This window comes from Topomyia yanbarensis, chromosome 2 (assembly GCF_030247195.1).
Source record: "Topomyia yanbarensis strain Yona2022 chromosome 2, ASM3024719v1, whole genome shotgun sequence".
In the NCBI taxonomy this organism is placed as follows: domain Eukaryota; kingdom Metazoa; phylum Arthropoda; class Insecta; order Diptera; family Culicidae; genus Topomyia; species Topomyia yanbarensis.
In genome coordinates this window covers 407,288,441-407,303,941 of record NC_080671.1, presented here as the reverse complement: position 1 = coordinate 407,303,941, position 15,501 = coordinate 407,288,441, and the positions used below count along the sequence as shown (strand labels likewise).

At 39.5% G+C, this 15,501-nt stretch overlaps 2 protein-coding genes across 3 annotated transcripts; one reads left to right on the top strand and one right to left on the bottom strand.

The window, feature by feature from the left end:
• Positions 1-2,574: 2,574 nt before the first annotated feature.
• On the bottom strand, positions 2,575-6,814 carry LOC131685031 (myelin expression factor 2). 2 transcript variants are annotated; one of them, XM_058968384.1, is made up of 6 exons: positions 6,692-6,814; positions 5,886-6,428; positions 5,011-5,131; positions 3,500-4,396; positions 3,300-3,435; positions 2,575-3,225 (listed from the first exon to the last, which is right to left on the bottom strand). In XM_058968384.1, exons 2-6 carry the CDS (start codon positions 6,347-6,349, stop codon positions 3,170-3,172), a joined length of 1,674 nt encoding a protein of 557 aa, XP_058824367.1. In that variant the 5' UTR covers positions 6,350-6,428; positions 6,692-6,814; the 3' UTR covers positions 2,575-3,169. The 2 variants fall into 2 exon arrangements, with proteins under 2 accessions (XP_058824367.1, XP_058824366.1); XM_058968383.1 differs by having other exon boundaries at positions 5,886-6,486; positions 6,692-6,813.
• Positions 6,815-9,774: 2,960 nt separating this feature from the next.
• Positions 9,775-10,983, top strand: LOC131681829 (JNK1/MAPK8-associated membrane protein). Its single transcript, XM_058962883.1, has 3 exons — positions 9,775-10,492; positions 10,551-10,685; positions 10,751-10,983. The coding sequence occupies exons 1-3, from the start codon at positions 9,874-9,876 to the stop codon at positions 10,888-10,890; spliced, it is 894 nt and encodes a 297-aa protein (XP_058818866.1). The 5' UTR covers positions 9,775-9,873; the 3' UTR covers positions 10,891-10,983.
• Positions 10,984-15,501: the final 4,518 nt, after the last annotated feature.

The window sequence follows — 15,501 nt, the reverse complement described above, 5'->3', positions numbered from 1 at the left end:
ACATTTTTTTGGTAACCAAAACTACGGGTTTACCTTAAAATCTTCTTCGGCGCGCACACAAAAGTCGCCAAGCTAATTGGGTTGCACTATCAATTGCTATACTGTTAGGGAAGGGAAACTGATTATAGAACTTGGTGAAACTCTTACGGTCGAATTTGATTACCACACTGAACACATCACGGCGCGAACAAATCGACATAGATCTTTCATTAGGGCTTAAATCGCAAATGTAAACAAACTGCGTTTTCGCTATTATGACATTATGCGACAAAAATACTACAAGATTGAGGTGAAAATTAGTTAAAATGGTTTTTAGTTCGATTTATAATTAAAGAAAACAAAACGGCGAAACATGCATTTTCTTCGAGATTTCTACTTAGGCCCTTCTTCTCATATGGAATATAAAGGCTAAACTTACATTTTTTGACAGAACCGGGCGTACGGTTATTATTCACAAAATTATTCTTTAAACGGCGGTTCTATTATATAAATGATAAGCAATATCTACTAGGATCATGTCTACTCGATAGTTGTTGCACATAAACATTCGAATATTTCGATATTTTCATGAAATTCGAAGAAAAGGTGTACGCGCCCTATCATTTACATTGGGTTTCTATGCGCCCATTTGCTGAGCCCTATTAAAAAGTATACTGTCAAGCTCGCCCATTTACCCAGCCCTAACCAGCAAGACAGTCAGTTTAGCCCTTTTACCGCGCCCTTATGAAAATTATGTACACCGTTTAGCCCTTCCGCAAATGGTGGTTGCTGAAGGGCGAAATCACGACTGGGATGCAAATTGGGCGTAAGCATTTTTTTAGTTTCTACCCACTAAAAGCACATAGGAATTAAATTCTTTGTTATATTGTCATAAGGTTTAACCATAGATGCTTCCGGAAAAACGTGGTCATAAAGTAATTTATACCTACAATAAAAACTACATTTAGAAAAGCGTCGCCGTATATTGAAACTGATTTTTCTCCATTTGAGTACATTGCGACTTTGGCCCTATTGAAAGATCTGTGTCGAAATGACGAACAACTCTTGCCTCTTCCACTGATTAGTTCAAAGTGGTTTATTGGGCTTTGAAAATCCTCAGATTAACCGCGGTTTGAAGGTCTTTGTTAGCGGATCGGACGTATTTTCCACGAAGTGGACAATAGCGACATTCTCTAATTCGCATTAACAGTCCCGAGTTTCCCCAGCTGCATACCAGCATCTCATTTCTACGGGTGGCAGCCATCAGAGTGGAACAGACTCTTCACCGAAGGGTGCAAGGGTTCGTGAGCTCTTGATAAGGTCGATAGCCTCTTTCGGTAGCCCAATTACACTCCCATCGGTAGCGACGCTAGGCGAAGCAAACTACAAATTGGCGCGTGCGAAGAACGGTGGTAACTCAAGTGGATTATAGCAAGTCTATTTTAAAGAAGTCTTTCTCGCGCTACTGTGCTGGCTCAATTTTATGAACGTGAGAAATATACATAATGAACAATTGAATATTAATAATATTAAACGAAACTAAATTGTAATTCCAGAACTATATACATTTACATATTTACAACAATGTACTTGTTACAATGGTTGGGTAGTCCACGGTGGGGAATCTACCCTACTCTGCTTCTACGGCAGTAGATTTCTCGTCATGCTGATGTTCGTTTCTGTAAGCCATTTAGCTCTCCACTTCATACCGATCTACTCGATTCAGTCTCAGACGTCCTAGCCTACACAACGGACCAGCTAGTAGGTGCTGGGTCTGTCCAGCGATTCCGGATGGAGCGTAGCTACCGATTCATTCGCCCCAACGAGGCCCATTCCCAGCTATTCGACGCGATTTACTCGCTTTAACCCCCAGCGGTGGATCTAGCCTACCCACGAGCTAGATTCCGGAAAAACCTGGCGTCCGGTTCACTGATGACCCGAACCCGGTGCTACGTCGCGTACTATTCTACTAGTCCCCAGCAGTGGAAATAGTTTACACCGACGGAGAGTTCCACGGCAGTGGAATTTCTCCCAAAACTTAATTTCAGGTTTCCGAGGAATTACGATCATAACGGAATACGATGCATACAGTGCCACCTAGCGATAGCGGGATAGTGGGTTTTCAAGTAAATTGTCGAAAAATCCCATACAAACTTTAGGAACGTTGGTCCTTTAGAAATTCCACCAGGATTCCGTCCATCCCACCGGTTTTTCAGCTCTCGATCGACCTTTTGCACTTAGTCCAGCGTGGGTGGATCCATACCTTGTCCATCATCCCCAATTATCATTGTATGTGCCTTCTCTACTCGTCCATCCAATAGCAACTCAAACTGATCCTTCCAGCGGACAGCCTCTCCTGTAGAATTTGTTAAGAGTCCTGTCCTGGTCGTTAATCATGACCGTCGCCGTGGCGCATTTCTTTCTACCCGATCTGAGGTGCTGCCTGCAGTGATATAGTTTGTCAAGCAGAAAAAAACACTTGGAAAATTATAGGAAATAGTTTTGTCATTTTTGTTAAAAGTTTGTTTTGTACGTTAATACAAATCACGTTTTATATTATTGGATCTGTCATCGGAAATTAGCTTCCCTTGAATGTTTCGATTTTAGTCTTGCAATGTTTATTATTAGTCTTGCATGCTGCAAATGTGTATTGTACACATATTTAAACACAATTCTTGATAGATATTTTGCTTAAAATAGTACCATCAGCATCGCAGGAATATAGTAAATGATGTGGACATACTAAATATTACGTCAGTAATACAGTCATGTATTTGCGTATTCCATAATGCCATTCAAATATTGTAGTCACTATTTACTCCTAAATCCAATATCGAAAGTCGATCATTCCGTCTCGTACCACAAAATAAACTAGAGTATTCCTTAAAAATGCGGATGAAGCGAAGTCCCTACTACGTAAACTAGCAGTCAAAAAATAAACCATGATTGAATTCGATTCAACTAAAACACAAACCGAGACCTAAGCGAATGGAAAGTATAATCGCAATATTTTCTTCGACGAGCCCTAACCAATCTACGAAATACGATGCTCTTCGAATGAACTGGATTTTGAAAAGGTAGCGTATGCATCAGACTTACACAACCCCCTCCATACGCGAAATATCTACTATAGCTGAATGATTACATTTCCATATTATGGAAGAGTATGCAGATAAAAGGAGAGAAATACTTAAAAGAATGTGACATCGACGGTTCGACCCTCGAATCGAGAACCATCCATTAATTCTGAAAGCAAAAAAAAAAACACGAAAGAAACGAGTCATAATTGGGATTTTGATATAAAATGGCTTATTCCTTACTTATGGCGACCTCGGCATCTCGCTCCTTTGCGAAGCGAACAACGCCTGTGTCCTGTCCTCGTATTTCAGCAAATTTGACTTCTCCAACGTCGCGGAACTTGTCGCGGAGCGTCTGCCATGTCCAGGAGGACGGCATCTATAATAAGGAACAATAAATGTTAGTAATAACCGTAGACTGATTAGAATCGCATATCACTTACATTACGAATAATAATCGTATCGGAAAGTTTCCGGTTACCGTTGTTCATGTTACCGTAGCTACGGCCATAATCATCGTTTGGCGCAGTGCTGTAGTTGCGAACGTTGGAGGATCCTAGGTCATAGTCGTTTCCGCGGTTGCCGACGCCGCCACCGCCACCACCACCGCTGTTACCAAAACCTCCACCGGATGAGTTGTAATTTTGGTTGTAGTTACCTCCGCCGAGACCACCATCGTTACCACCGCCGCCGCCGCCAAGCGAACCAAGACCGGCTAATGCAGAGTTGCCTCCGCCGAGACCTCCAAGACCGCCACCTCCAGCACCACCTCCAAGATTACCCAAGCCCGTCAGATTGGACAGACTAGCTGCAGCCGCATTACTCAGGATCGAATTTTGCAAGTTACCAGTCAAATTGGACAAACCAACCACACTGCTCAACTGAGCAGCTAGATTCGAATTAAGCCCAGAAAGATTATTTCCGGCGGCCCCAAGCAGATTGCTAGTGAGTGGAGCCTGAACAGGAGTAGGAGCAGCATTCTGGATGGGATTGTTCTGAATCTGGTTATTCTGCTGCAACGATGGAAGATTGCGTGCCACATCTTTCAGTGGCTCACCATTCGGACCAAGACCGATGCCAACACCCTTCAAACCGTCCGGCAGACGATTCAACTCGCCCTTCTCCGGAACGCGATCAAGGCGAACAGTCATACGACGATCAAACAACATCTGCCGATCAAACATCGAGATTGCTTGAACCGCTTCAACCGGATGGTCGTACTCAACGACTGCGAAACCACGACTGTTGCCATCCTTATCGACTGACAGGTCCACACTCTGTACCTTGCCAGCTAGTTTGAAAACCTGCTTCAACTTTTTAGCATCGACCTTGTAATCAAGCTGTGGACAATGAGAAAGCGTACGTTTAGGGATGGAAGAAAAGAAAAAAAAAGATATTCCCGGACATTAGCAAAAGTGCCAAAACGATTGAGCTGTTGCCCTAGAGAATCAACTGTTTCTGTTGTTTTATGAAAAATTACGGTTTACGAAAGAGAATCATAAAACAATATACATAAAACTACGCTAACTTCGAATTTTTTAAATTTCACATTTCAGTCACAACTTAAATATTTTTGGTTGGTTCCAGAAACAATCTAATGTATGGAATAACGATAATTTTGAATAAAGCTAGTGTAAGGATCGTTTCTGAAATTATTATGATCAACAATATTCACGTATTTTGCATTAGCACGAAAAATTCAAATGGGTTTTTAGTTAACTGTAGAATTGTAGGAGCAAAAGCACGCCGTGTTTGAGACAATAGAATGGCAACTGCAACAACGGTGAAACCTCGGCAATAGAGCGCGCCAGTTCTTTTTTCATTAGCCATCATTTCAACAAAAGATTCTAATTTCATCTCACGAGAAATCAGTCAACCAATACAACAAAACAGCTAACGAAACAATTTTGACAGTGAAGGAGGTAAGAAAAACTAACTAAATAACCATACTCACATTCGCAATGAAGATACGGGTATGCAGGGGCCCCTGAATACCAAGACCTTCCAAAAACTTGATGCTGAGACCGTAGGTATTGAAGTCCGGATTGAAGCCACCGCCATCATCACGTCCCGAGCTAATCACAGAACAGCATACAAACGACAGAAATGAAAAGTAGATGATATTCACAAAGACAAACACTTCTAATATGTATTCCTACTAAAGGCAGTTGTAAAGATTTCTGAGAGGTGTGGTCAGCCAGTACGGAATGCAGTAACAGCAATAAGAGGTAACAATCAAAACTACATTATCAGCTAAATCAGCAGGTTTGAAACGAGATTTTATTCGAAGGTAGAATGATGCGACCAATTCCAATACAAATTATATACCCACAACGCTGTAAGAACATTACGTTGAATAAATATTTCAATATTAATTCGTCAAAAGGGCGAAAGTATTTTTTGTAAACAAACTTGTTTCGCTCATTAGTCTGCTGCAGAGTGTAATTTCATGAAAAATATGCGTTTATGTAAATTTTTACCCTTCGTAGAAGTAATTTCAATTGTTTTTTGCTTCAAAAATATAGTAAATTAAGAGAAACCTAAAAGTTTGTTTACGAATCTTATTCGCCTTTTTGCAAATTTAATATGGATTTAATCATTTCTATGTTAAAACGAAAAAAATGAGCTGATGTAAACTACGATTTCCATACGAAAAATGTGCGTATTCGATCTCGCCAGTACACGTTAAACAATGTACTGAAATAGAACAGACTGCTTCCCTTGCACCCTCGAACGCCAAAGGAACGAAACAAATCAAACTTTCGAATAAACTCTCCTCTCAAACACATGATCTTACAAACTAAAATAAATAGCAAACCAAACACATACATTCTGTCGTCGTCCCGATCTCGTCGTCGATTATCGCCACCATCACGGTCACTGCTGCGGAAAGACTTTGGCACAACCCGACCGTACTTATCCCGCTCGTTGCCGTAGTCCTCTTTGATGACCAGCTGCCGGCCATTGATGTCGAAGCGATTCATTTTATCCAGCGCCGACTGGACATGTTCGGCCTTTTCGAACTCTACAATACCGCAGCCCCTCGGTTTGTTCGATTCATCGTGGAAAAGTTCAACGAACGAAACGTCGCCAACCTCTTTGCGAAACAAATCCTTCAGATCCTGCCAGCGATACTCGTACGGTACGTTGGAAACGTAAATCCGCCGACAGTCACTGCGCTCCCGATCGCGATCACGGCTACGGTCGCGATCGTTACTGAACCGAGAATTGTTACGTCCACGGTCGCTGCGTCGAGAGCGATCGCGATTATTCTGATCGTTATCGTTATCCATGCTAAACAACTTTGTTTAAAGAATGCAAATTCCAACCGAAGAGATGTTCACCACTCGAATATCAACCAGACACTAATGGCTAAAATACAAATGGAGAAACTTTTCAAACATCCACCGACTTGTAACGATGCAGGCAGCTGAGAAAATAAACATAAGGTAGGTAAACAATGCATAGGTTAGGTACAACGGAAAGTGGACTGTCCCGAAAAAAAAATCAGTATGGCGGAGCACGAGCCCCAATTTTCACCAAAGCCGACATGACTACCCTTGCAAATTTTTCAAAAACTAAAATTTCTCCACAAAAAACACGATCTTGCCGAAAATTTCTACTGCAAAACATACCTGTTGACTTCAGCTGTAAAATTGAACCAATTTTTGCAGCAACAAGATGGTAAAGCACCTTTAATTTCACTTTATTACCGGCACAACAGCAGACCTGACGACTAACACGCACTGCAGCTAGGTGAAAAGTGACGATGGGATTTAAAAAATGGCGGCATTTGCTGCAAAACCGGCGTCGTTTGCAAGAACAGCCTGAAAGTGAAACGAAAAGCTCATACATTCCCGAAGGGATTCCATACACGAAGAAGTCGAATCGGCATGAATATTGTACGTTGCATTGGAAACGAGCCATTCAATCATTTTGAGGATACGAATTGAATAATTATTGTCACATTTAATAATAATAAATGTTGAAATGCGTCGAAAAATATGTATTACCCAAGTTTAACCCATTCATGCCCATGTTGTTTGTGGACAACAACGTTTTTAAACAGCTATAACTTTTGATTGAGGCAAGATTTGCTCGCAAAAACAAGTAAGGCTAATAAATGTGACTGTTGCCTTTCATTTGAGCATTAACAGTTACAAGGATCAGCCTTAGAACTAAAGTTATTGCAATTAGTCTGATTGGATTCCCTTCGAGCAGTGCTGCCAGGAAGTTTACGTTGACAACGGAAAATGATTTTTTCATGTATCTTCGTTATGGTGCAATATTTTTCAAAACTGATAAAACTTATTGTTTGTGGCACTAAAAGCTGGATTCTAACCGCACTGCGCACTTACTATTCTTCTATTAAATTCTTCTCATAGACTGGTTAGTTCGACTGGTCTGTCTATGAAAGTACCATCTCTATCACTTGAAATACATGTGTTTTGACAGCTCGCAGTTTTCAGTAGCAGTTTGATCACTCGCACTTTGAAAGTGCGGAGTCCAGGTTGGTGGGAAGTGCGCAATATCTATTTAGACTGTCTTTGGCTACGTTTTCCATGTAATTGAGCTATTGAAAATATTCTTGAAGAATTGTATTGAACATAGGACGGTAAAAATTGCGTAGTTTCTAGCACTGCAAGGAAAGTACCTTTACGAAAAAAGACTTTTCGTGTATTTTGATCTCACCGTTTTCTAGGACAAATGGTTTTGAAACCCTACATGCACTAGAAAAAAGTTGGGCATGAAAGGGTTAATGTGTGCTAATTCCCAGGTAACCAACAAGCATTAGTGTATGCAGTAAAGTAGCGTAAAATTTGCATTCCGGATGCTTCTTGCAGTATGCTGGCATTCGTTATGCATAACTGTTGTTAATCAGCATTTGAAAAAACTGTTTAAAAACTTCATGCCAGTAAGCAGCATTCTGAATGCACAACAGTAGTAAAAAAGCATTTTCATAGCACAGCAGTAATGTAACCGTATATTTTGCCAAAAGCGACTTTTAAATAGCATTTAAAACGACTTAAGTGCTTATCAAGTAGCCGTTAAGACGCATTCAGCATGCTTATTGGTTACCTGGGTTATTTATTCTAACTAAATTTGTCAATAAAACTGACTGAAAACTGTACCTCTAAAGTGTCAGGCTTTCGCATGTTTTATCACGTTTTATCACAGAGAACAGACATATAAACTATTAGAACAACCTCTCCTGAAAATCCTGTGTAAACATTTATATGAAAATACGTTGAAAATCACCATCGCATACAGCTTCGCACGCATGAATCACCTTTGTATCCAAATTTGCACGCAACGACCGTATAGTGTTTGCTGGTCGATCGTAGCGCTGGCTAGCGGCAAATTGCTACTTGCTGGTGGCATTCCAAAACTACTGTTTTATTTCTTACGCACTTTGAAAACTTTACTTGTATGTCAGTTCTCAGTTGTTTTATTTACAATAAAGCTTTTACACAAAATGGCACCACCTTTTATTAAAGTGTCATTCATTCCATAAGAAATACCGAAAAGCGCTACGAATCTTGCTGCAACGAAAAATAGTCGTCGCCTCGCCTTTGGAAAAGCACGAGCGTTTGCATTTTTGTCAGTGTTGGTAATTATATGTTAGCACTCTGGGTACTACGCTAGTACATTTTTCTAGATACATCCAGTTTTCCGTGTAGCTTTAAAGCAAAACTTCAAATCTCTAGTACATTCTCACATGCTCGCTCACACGTTTTTTCTAGAAATTGCCATACACCACATGTACGAAGAAATTCATTACCAAATTTTAAATCTGTGCATATTTCGTTAATTTAATGAAAGGGAAAAGTTTTCTCTTTCGTCTACTTCGATGATTTATAATCGGAGAGTAATATCCGGAATTACCCCTCAAAGTGAAGTATTACAGTATGCTTATTGGCCCTTTCCAAAAAATACGCTAGAAATTAACTCGCTATTTTCACTTCTCGACGAACATAAGATTACGGCGTAAAACTGTCAAAATTCTCTTTGAAAGGAAATTCCGGACAAACCGTTATGCACTGATCACAGTTCACATCAGTTAATGAAAGAGAAAACTTTTCTTTTTTTGTTTACTACCAGCATTTGGCGAGTAATCTAGAATTTATCTAGAATTTCCGCTCAAAATGAATTTTGACAGTTTGGCTGTGACGCCGTAATCATATGTTTGGTGAGTCTTCTTTAGCGGACCCTACACGAAACAGGACGACAAGACTGCTTCAATCCATCAATTCCATTTAAATCTACAGCATCAATATTTTCAAAATGACTACACCATCATCAATAAATAATTTCTCGACAAACATATGATTACGGCCTAAAAGCCAACTGTCAAAATCCACTTTGAATGGAAATTCCAGACAAACCGTTACTAGTCGAACACAGTTCACAACAGTTTATGAAAGAGAAAACTTTTCTCTTTCGTTTACAACCAACATCTGTGATTGGCGTGTAACGGTTTGTCCGGAATTTCCATTCAAAGTGGATTGTGACAGTTGGCTTTTAGGCCGTAATCATATGTTTGTCGAGATTTATTGTCAATATTGTTGCTCGTGTAGGGTCCGCTTTTCAGATTTCTGCAGAAATGCATGCTTACTCAAATGTTAAAAGCAGAATTTGTTTCAGTGCAGTTTTTTACACCCTTCAAAAACTTTTCAGATGTGTCAAATGTCTCAAAATTTGAAATGTCAAACTGAAATCAAAACAATATTGTTGTAAAATAATTGCTAGCATTATGTTGTGGACGAAAATTGCACAAATTTTAACCGATAACAGTGCTTTAGATAATTAAAAAATCATGTTGAAAACAGTCGACAAGTGCCCGGGCCTTTACTGTGGTCGAACAATACTGGAGAATGCGTCGCTCAGCGATTGTGGTGCATGTTTGCGTGGTTTTCGCGTAAACGACCAGTTTGTGTGTGCTCCGTGCCAAAATGATCTGAGCGAACATGACTGGTTGTACCTGGGATTTATGGCCATTCTACCGTTGATAATTCACTGGTTTTGTATAGATTTGAATGCTCAACAGCGAAAGTTTACCAGAGGCGAATTAATACTGCATGCAAGTGCATGCATCGAGGTGTTCCTGTCAGCCGTTCTCACTATACTGTTCACGGATCCCATTTGGGAGCTCCGAATCAATTCCTGTGGTGTACGAAAGCTATCCGATTGGTACACTTTGTTTCATAATCCCACGCCTAACTATGAAACAACCTTATACTGCACCCAGGAGGCGGTTTACCCGTTGCAGACAATGATTTTCTTGTTTTATCTTTTCTGCATCACTTTCATGATGATCATCCGACCGGCGCTTAATATCAAGTATCTTCCTTTTCGAGGGAAGATGGCTGTTTATTATGCGCTTTACATTTTTCCAATACTGTCACTATTGCATGCTGTAGCAGGAGGACTAATTTGTAAGTCTGCTGTTGCATGGTTGTGTATAAAATTCTCTAAACTCTGTTTTTATTGCAGATTATTCTTTTCCTTACTTGAGCATCGTAATCTCAGTCGTGTCGAACGCTCTGCACTTCTCGATAAAGCTTGACCAGACGATGAAATCTTTGCTGGAAACGTCAGTCACCCAAATGCGCAATGTGACCATCATCCGTTAGTACATCCGTTCACAATCAACGCCTGTTCAGACTGTTAATACTAACATGTTTTTATTTCAGTTGGCCACTGGCTACTGCTGGCGTACGGAATCATTTCGATACCATACGATATTTCGTATTTTTCGCTGATGCTCGTACCGGTGCCAGCATTGTTTTACATTTTTACAGCTAAGTACACCGATCCCGACAATTTCAAGTAGGATCTTTGGAGAGTGATATTAATGCAAAATGTACGAGAGAGAACAATTCTGTGACTGTAGTCTTTAAGTTAATATATTTTATTTTGTTGTAAATTATTGACCGTTGTTTTCCGAAAGCCTTCTTCAATGATTTTTAAAGCATCCTGCGATCATATTAGTATAGCTCTGAGATTCATATTTGAGCAGCCCAAAATGAGAGTTGGAAGGGCCCGCTACGCTTTGTAAATTCTCTGCTTTTTTATTAGAATGTGAAAGGCGATATTAAACATTCAAGCGTAAAGATCGGACTGAGGGTTTTCGATGTGATGATGACCATTGAAGAACCTTGGGTATAAAAACTTTTATCCGGGAGAAATATCTGCGATTCTTACGTCAAATAAATAAAAAAAACGAGCGCAGAACTCGGTATATTTCTACGCTTTGTTTTTATTTAATTTAGTTTGCTCTCTAATAGAATTAAACGGCTTATGAACCATAAACCGACCGCTTATTTCAATGGAATGAGACTTGAATGTATCGACGGTTTACTTTCCATGGTCCACGTCGGGTTTGTTAGGTGGTAATGTTACATCTACTAGAGATGGTCGGGTTCGGGTTTTTGGACCCGAAACCCGACCAGAACCCGACGGGTTTCGGGTCGGGTTCGGGTTCTATAAATTTAAGCTTCTCGTGTTCGGGTCGGGTTCCGGGTTTTCAAATTTGAAAATCTCGGGTTCGGGTCGGGTCAGGGTTTTTGCAATTTTGAACTTTCGGGCTCGGGTCGGGTTCGGGTTTTTCAAATTTTATAATGTCGCGCTCGGGTCGGGTTCGGGGTTTTCAATTTTCAAGCTCTCGGGTTCGGGTCGGGTTCGGGTTCGAAAAAATTGAAACCCGACCATCTCTAACACCTACGACAGGCCACGTGGAACAAAAACGCGCCAGTGTTGTCTTAATAGATAGCGGTCTTTTCTCTATCTTTGCGACATTAACCTGTGCACTAGAGTGGCTTGCGGTTGTATGGGAAAACTTCACAATGATTTAAACTAGCGGGCACAGCACTTTTTGAGTTCCTTTTGTGGTCCCAAATTCCTGTGCAAAATTAGGTAGCGATTGGTTGCTACCCGGGTTTGCGCATTGCGCTCAAAGTTTGCATGAGATTTTATATGGGGAAATTAATTATTTTGCATTTACGCTAATAAAGATAGCTATTTCGCTGAATATGAAAAACCAGCTTTGTAAAACTATAGTTCAAACCTTGGTTAACAACTTTGTCGAAGACCGTAACTAGCTACGAGTTTTCAAAAAATAGTTATAACGATTTTAAAACTTAAAAAAATACAAATGCAGAAGTTGATTACTTTTTCCAACACTGCCGGGGCACCACCGACATCGACATTAAAATCTTAAATAAATGATAATATATTCATCGCAGAGACTTGGTACCTTTGAATGAAATGTTCAGAATGAATTGCCGAATATCATAGACGTAATCAGAAAATGAAAAGAAAGGGGGGGGGGGGTCATGTGTACTCCCCAGTCCCTTTTTAGATTGTTTTGTATAAGACAAAGAATCATTACGTCCTTGTAAATGTCAGTGTAGTGTAGTGAATCACACTACAATCTTTGTTGTGGGAAATAACATTTACAATATTTAGAATTTACACCTACAAATTTATGTGTTGTTTTTGCTTGGGGCAAAAACTAGCTTAGGTCTGGAAATCGCGTTGGGTTCTGACCTGAAGTATATTTCTAGTTCGCCAAAATCACCACCTGCGTGAACCTAACTCAATTTCATCAAAAAACGTTTGTTTGAAATAACTCTCCTGGTTTCGTTTCTAGATTCTCAAACGAAAACGTCAATTGAAACAATTCCGAGACTTCAAGGAATCTAAAGATTCTCTGACTCTGAACGGCTAAGAAATAGGGTTTTAAAATTTGTAAAACTTTTAAACCGCTATACCTACCATTTTAAATGAGATAACAGCAGAGCCCTTAAATAATAGTACTCAAACATGTAAGATTAATTTTTAATTCGGCGGTATAAACCTGCGTTGAAGATGTGCTCCTTATGATACTAAACTATCTAAACCAGAGGGTGTCACCAGAGATGCCAGGTACTTTTTTCAAATGTCTGCATAATAATTTTAAAAGTCTGGGAAGAACAAAATAACAAATCAGGAAAGCTAGTGTAACCAAAAGCCTTTATATTCAAAAATCTGTAAATATCTGCAACCAAACTAAAAAATCTGCAAATATCTGCAACGAAACTAAAAAATCTGCAAATATCTGCGTCATGGAAAAAATCTGCAGTTTAAATTAAAAGTCTGCGAATTTGGAGACTTGTCTGCAAATCTGGCATCTCTGGGTGTCACTCCTGTCATCCGCTATGGAGATATACGGACTTTGACAGCAGTCAACATATCAATATTAATTCGTCAAAAGGGCGAAAGTGTTTTTTTTGTGAACAAACTTGTTTCGCTCATTAGTAATTTGTAATTTTATTGAGCACAATAACCTGTTAGTACAGACTTTGAATCAGGTCAAGGAAGTTAGTCTGCTGCAGAGTAGAATTTCATAAAAAAATATGCGTTAATGTAAATTTTTACCCTTCGTAGAAATAATTTAAATTGTTTTCTGCCTTGAAATTATAGTAAATTAAAAGAAATCATCAAAATAAAAGTTTTTTTACAAATCTTATTCGCCCTTTTGCAAATTTAGTATGGATATGATGGGCCTAGCTGCATCTAGGCCCATGTCGCCCGTTCAATAGCATTGGGTTGTTTTGATTTTAACAAAGGCAGATGTTGGCTAGGACAAAATGGCTGCCTAGCAGGGGGCTGATCTAGATAGAGAACTGGGGAGTACACAAGCCACACCCCTTCTTGTTTTAATTTTCTGACTACGTCTATGTTATTCAGCAATTCATTCTGAACATTTCATTCAAAGGTAGGGGAACTGGGGGCAAGTCCGACACCGTGGGTAAGCCCGACGCCCCACGACTTTTCCCAGATATCAAATTTTGAATCATACAATAATAACAGGATATCATTAGTACGATTATTTTGAGCATTTCGAGACACACAGATGCCATATAGATTCATCTAACGTCACAAAATAAACAAAACATGCGAAAACAAAGTTGATGCGCACTTGGATGTTATTTTTAGTTGAAACACTTTAAGGTTTCAACAGCACAAGGGCTTTGGAAATCACCAGTATTTTTGCCGCACATTCTAATCTACTCTCCATATCATTATTTATCTGCGTTGAGGATAAGATTGAGTATTCCAACACTGTTTATTGGGCATTTAACAAAAATGTGCACTGTTGGGGTAAGACCGACAGTTTTAGGAGGGGAAAGAACGACACGCTATTTATTTATGGTTGACTTCATTTTTGATTCAATGCGAATGACTGGGAGTTGTTTATGGTATTTTACTTAGGGATGTCCGATTAGTTCTCGATTAATCGAACTAATCGATTATTATGGAAACTAATCGATTAATTATTAATCGATTAACGCATTTAACGATTATCGGATAATCGATTAGTTAGCGTCGATTATTGATCGACTACTTTTTTAATACGTGTAAAATATCAATATTGTGCTGCCAATTGTAACTTTTAAATTCACTTCTAGAGGGTTTTGAAACACTAAAAACTTACGTTTTTATAATTACGTTTTACATTCACGATCATATCTTTGAACAATTTGAACAAATCCGTTGGAAAGATTAGATCGATCGCGGGATTACGAATTGAACGTTGGCATTCGCGCCGGATTCGCTCTATAATTTCTCTTAGGTTGTCTTGAGTTCAAGCAAAGAAAGGCTTAAAACAGTACCGCCAGTAAACGGTCTGAAGAGAAGGAGAGGTTTAGATATACTATACGCGTTTTCCAGCAGACGCTATATCTATGAGCAGTTCTATTAATTCTGGTAAAGGTTTCTTTAAATTAACCTTGGTAGAAGCAGTACCGTCTTTACGCGTGGGCACACTGGGTCAAGGCCAGGGACCCCGGGATTTTAGGGGCCCACACCTAGCATGAATATAAAATCATTTTAAAGACTATATTAAAAAAAATGTCTCACTCAAATCAGTGCAAGTTTCAATTTATTTTTAATAAAAATGCAACGTTTGAGACACCACGTATACAAAGTTTGAAGGTAACCGGAGCTTAGCCAACCAACAGAAAACCTTGCTTGGCAAGCGAACTGCGGATGTGGCAAGCTATCCATTTCTCAATCGCATCTTGTTATTTCAACGGACAAATCCACCTGGAAGCATCAAAACGTAATTTCTTGAGGTCTTATGAAGACTCGACTCTTTTTGGACGGATTTGGCATGTTTCACTCTGCCCGGTTAGTCTTAGACTGGTACAGAACCACTACTGTTATTTTTGTACAACGCTGCCATACAAAAAGCCGTCATGAAGGTAAACTAAAGGTTCGTGAAATCTTAAAAAAAAGTTAAATAGAGCCCTTCTGAATGGGTCTTCACGTATCTACCCTAGCTTTACCCTAGATTTGAATAAATAGGTCATGACAAATGTGCGTGCATTTTGAGGATATTTGAAGAATCTTGGCCAATTGGTGGCGTAAATATTTTTATAAATATTCAAAGTATGCTTCA

Bases quoted from the DNA above. Each gene is read 5' to 3' on its own strand.
- LOC131681829 (XM_058962883.1), top strand. From the start codon at position 9,874: ATGTTGAAAACAGTCGACAAGTGCCCGGGCCTTTACTGTGGTCGAACA. The intron at 10,493-10,550 runs GTAAGTCTGCTG...TTTTTATTGCAG, and splicing joins TGTAGCAGGAGGACTAATTT to ATTATTCTTTTCCTTACTTG. The intron at 10,686-10,750 runs GTTAGTACATCC...TTTTTATTTCAG, and splicing joins GCGCAATGTGACCATCATCC to TTGGCCACTGGCTACTGCTG.
- LOC131685031 (XM_058968384.1), bottom strand. From the start codon at position 6,349: ATGGATAACGATAACGATCAGAATAATCGCGATCGCTCTCGACGCAGC. The intron at 4,397-5,010 runs GTGAGTATGGTT...CATTGTCCACAG, and splicing joins CCCGTATCTTCATTGCGAAT to CTTGATTACAAGGTCGATGC. The intron at 3,436-3,499 runs GTAAGTGATATG...TCCTTATTATAG, and splicing joins ATACGATTATTATTCGTAAT to ATGCCGTCCTCCTGGACATG.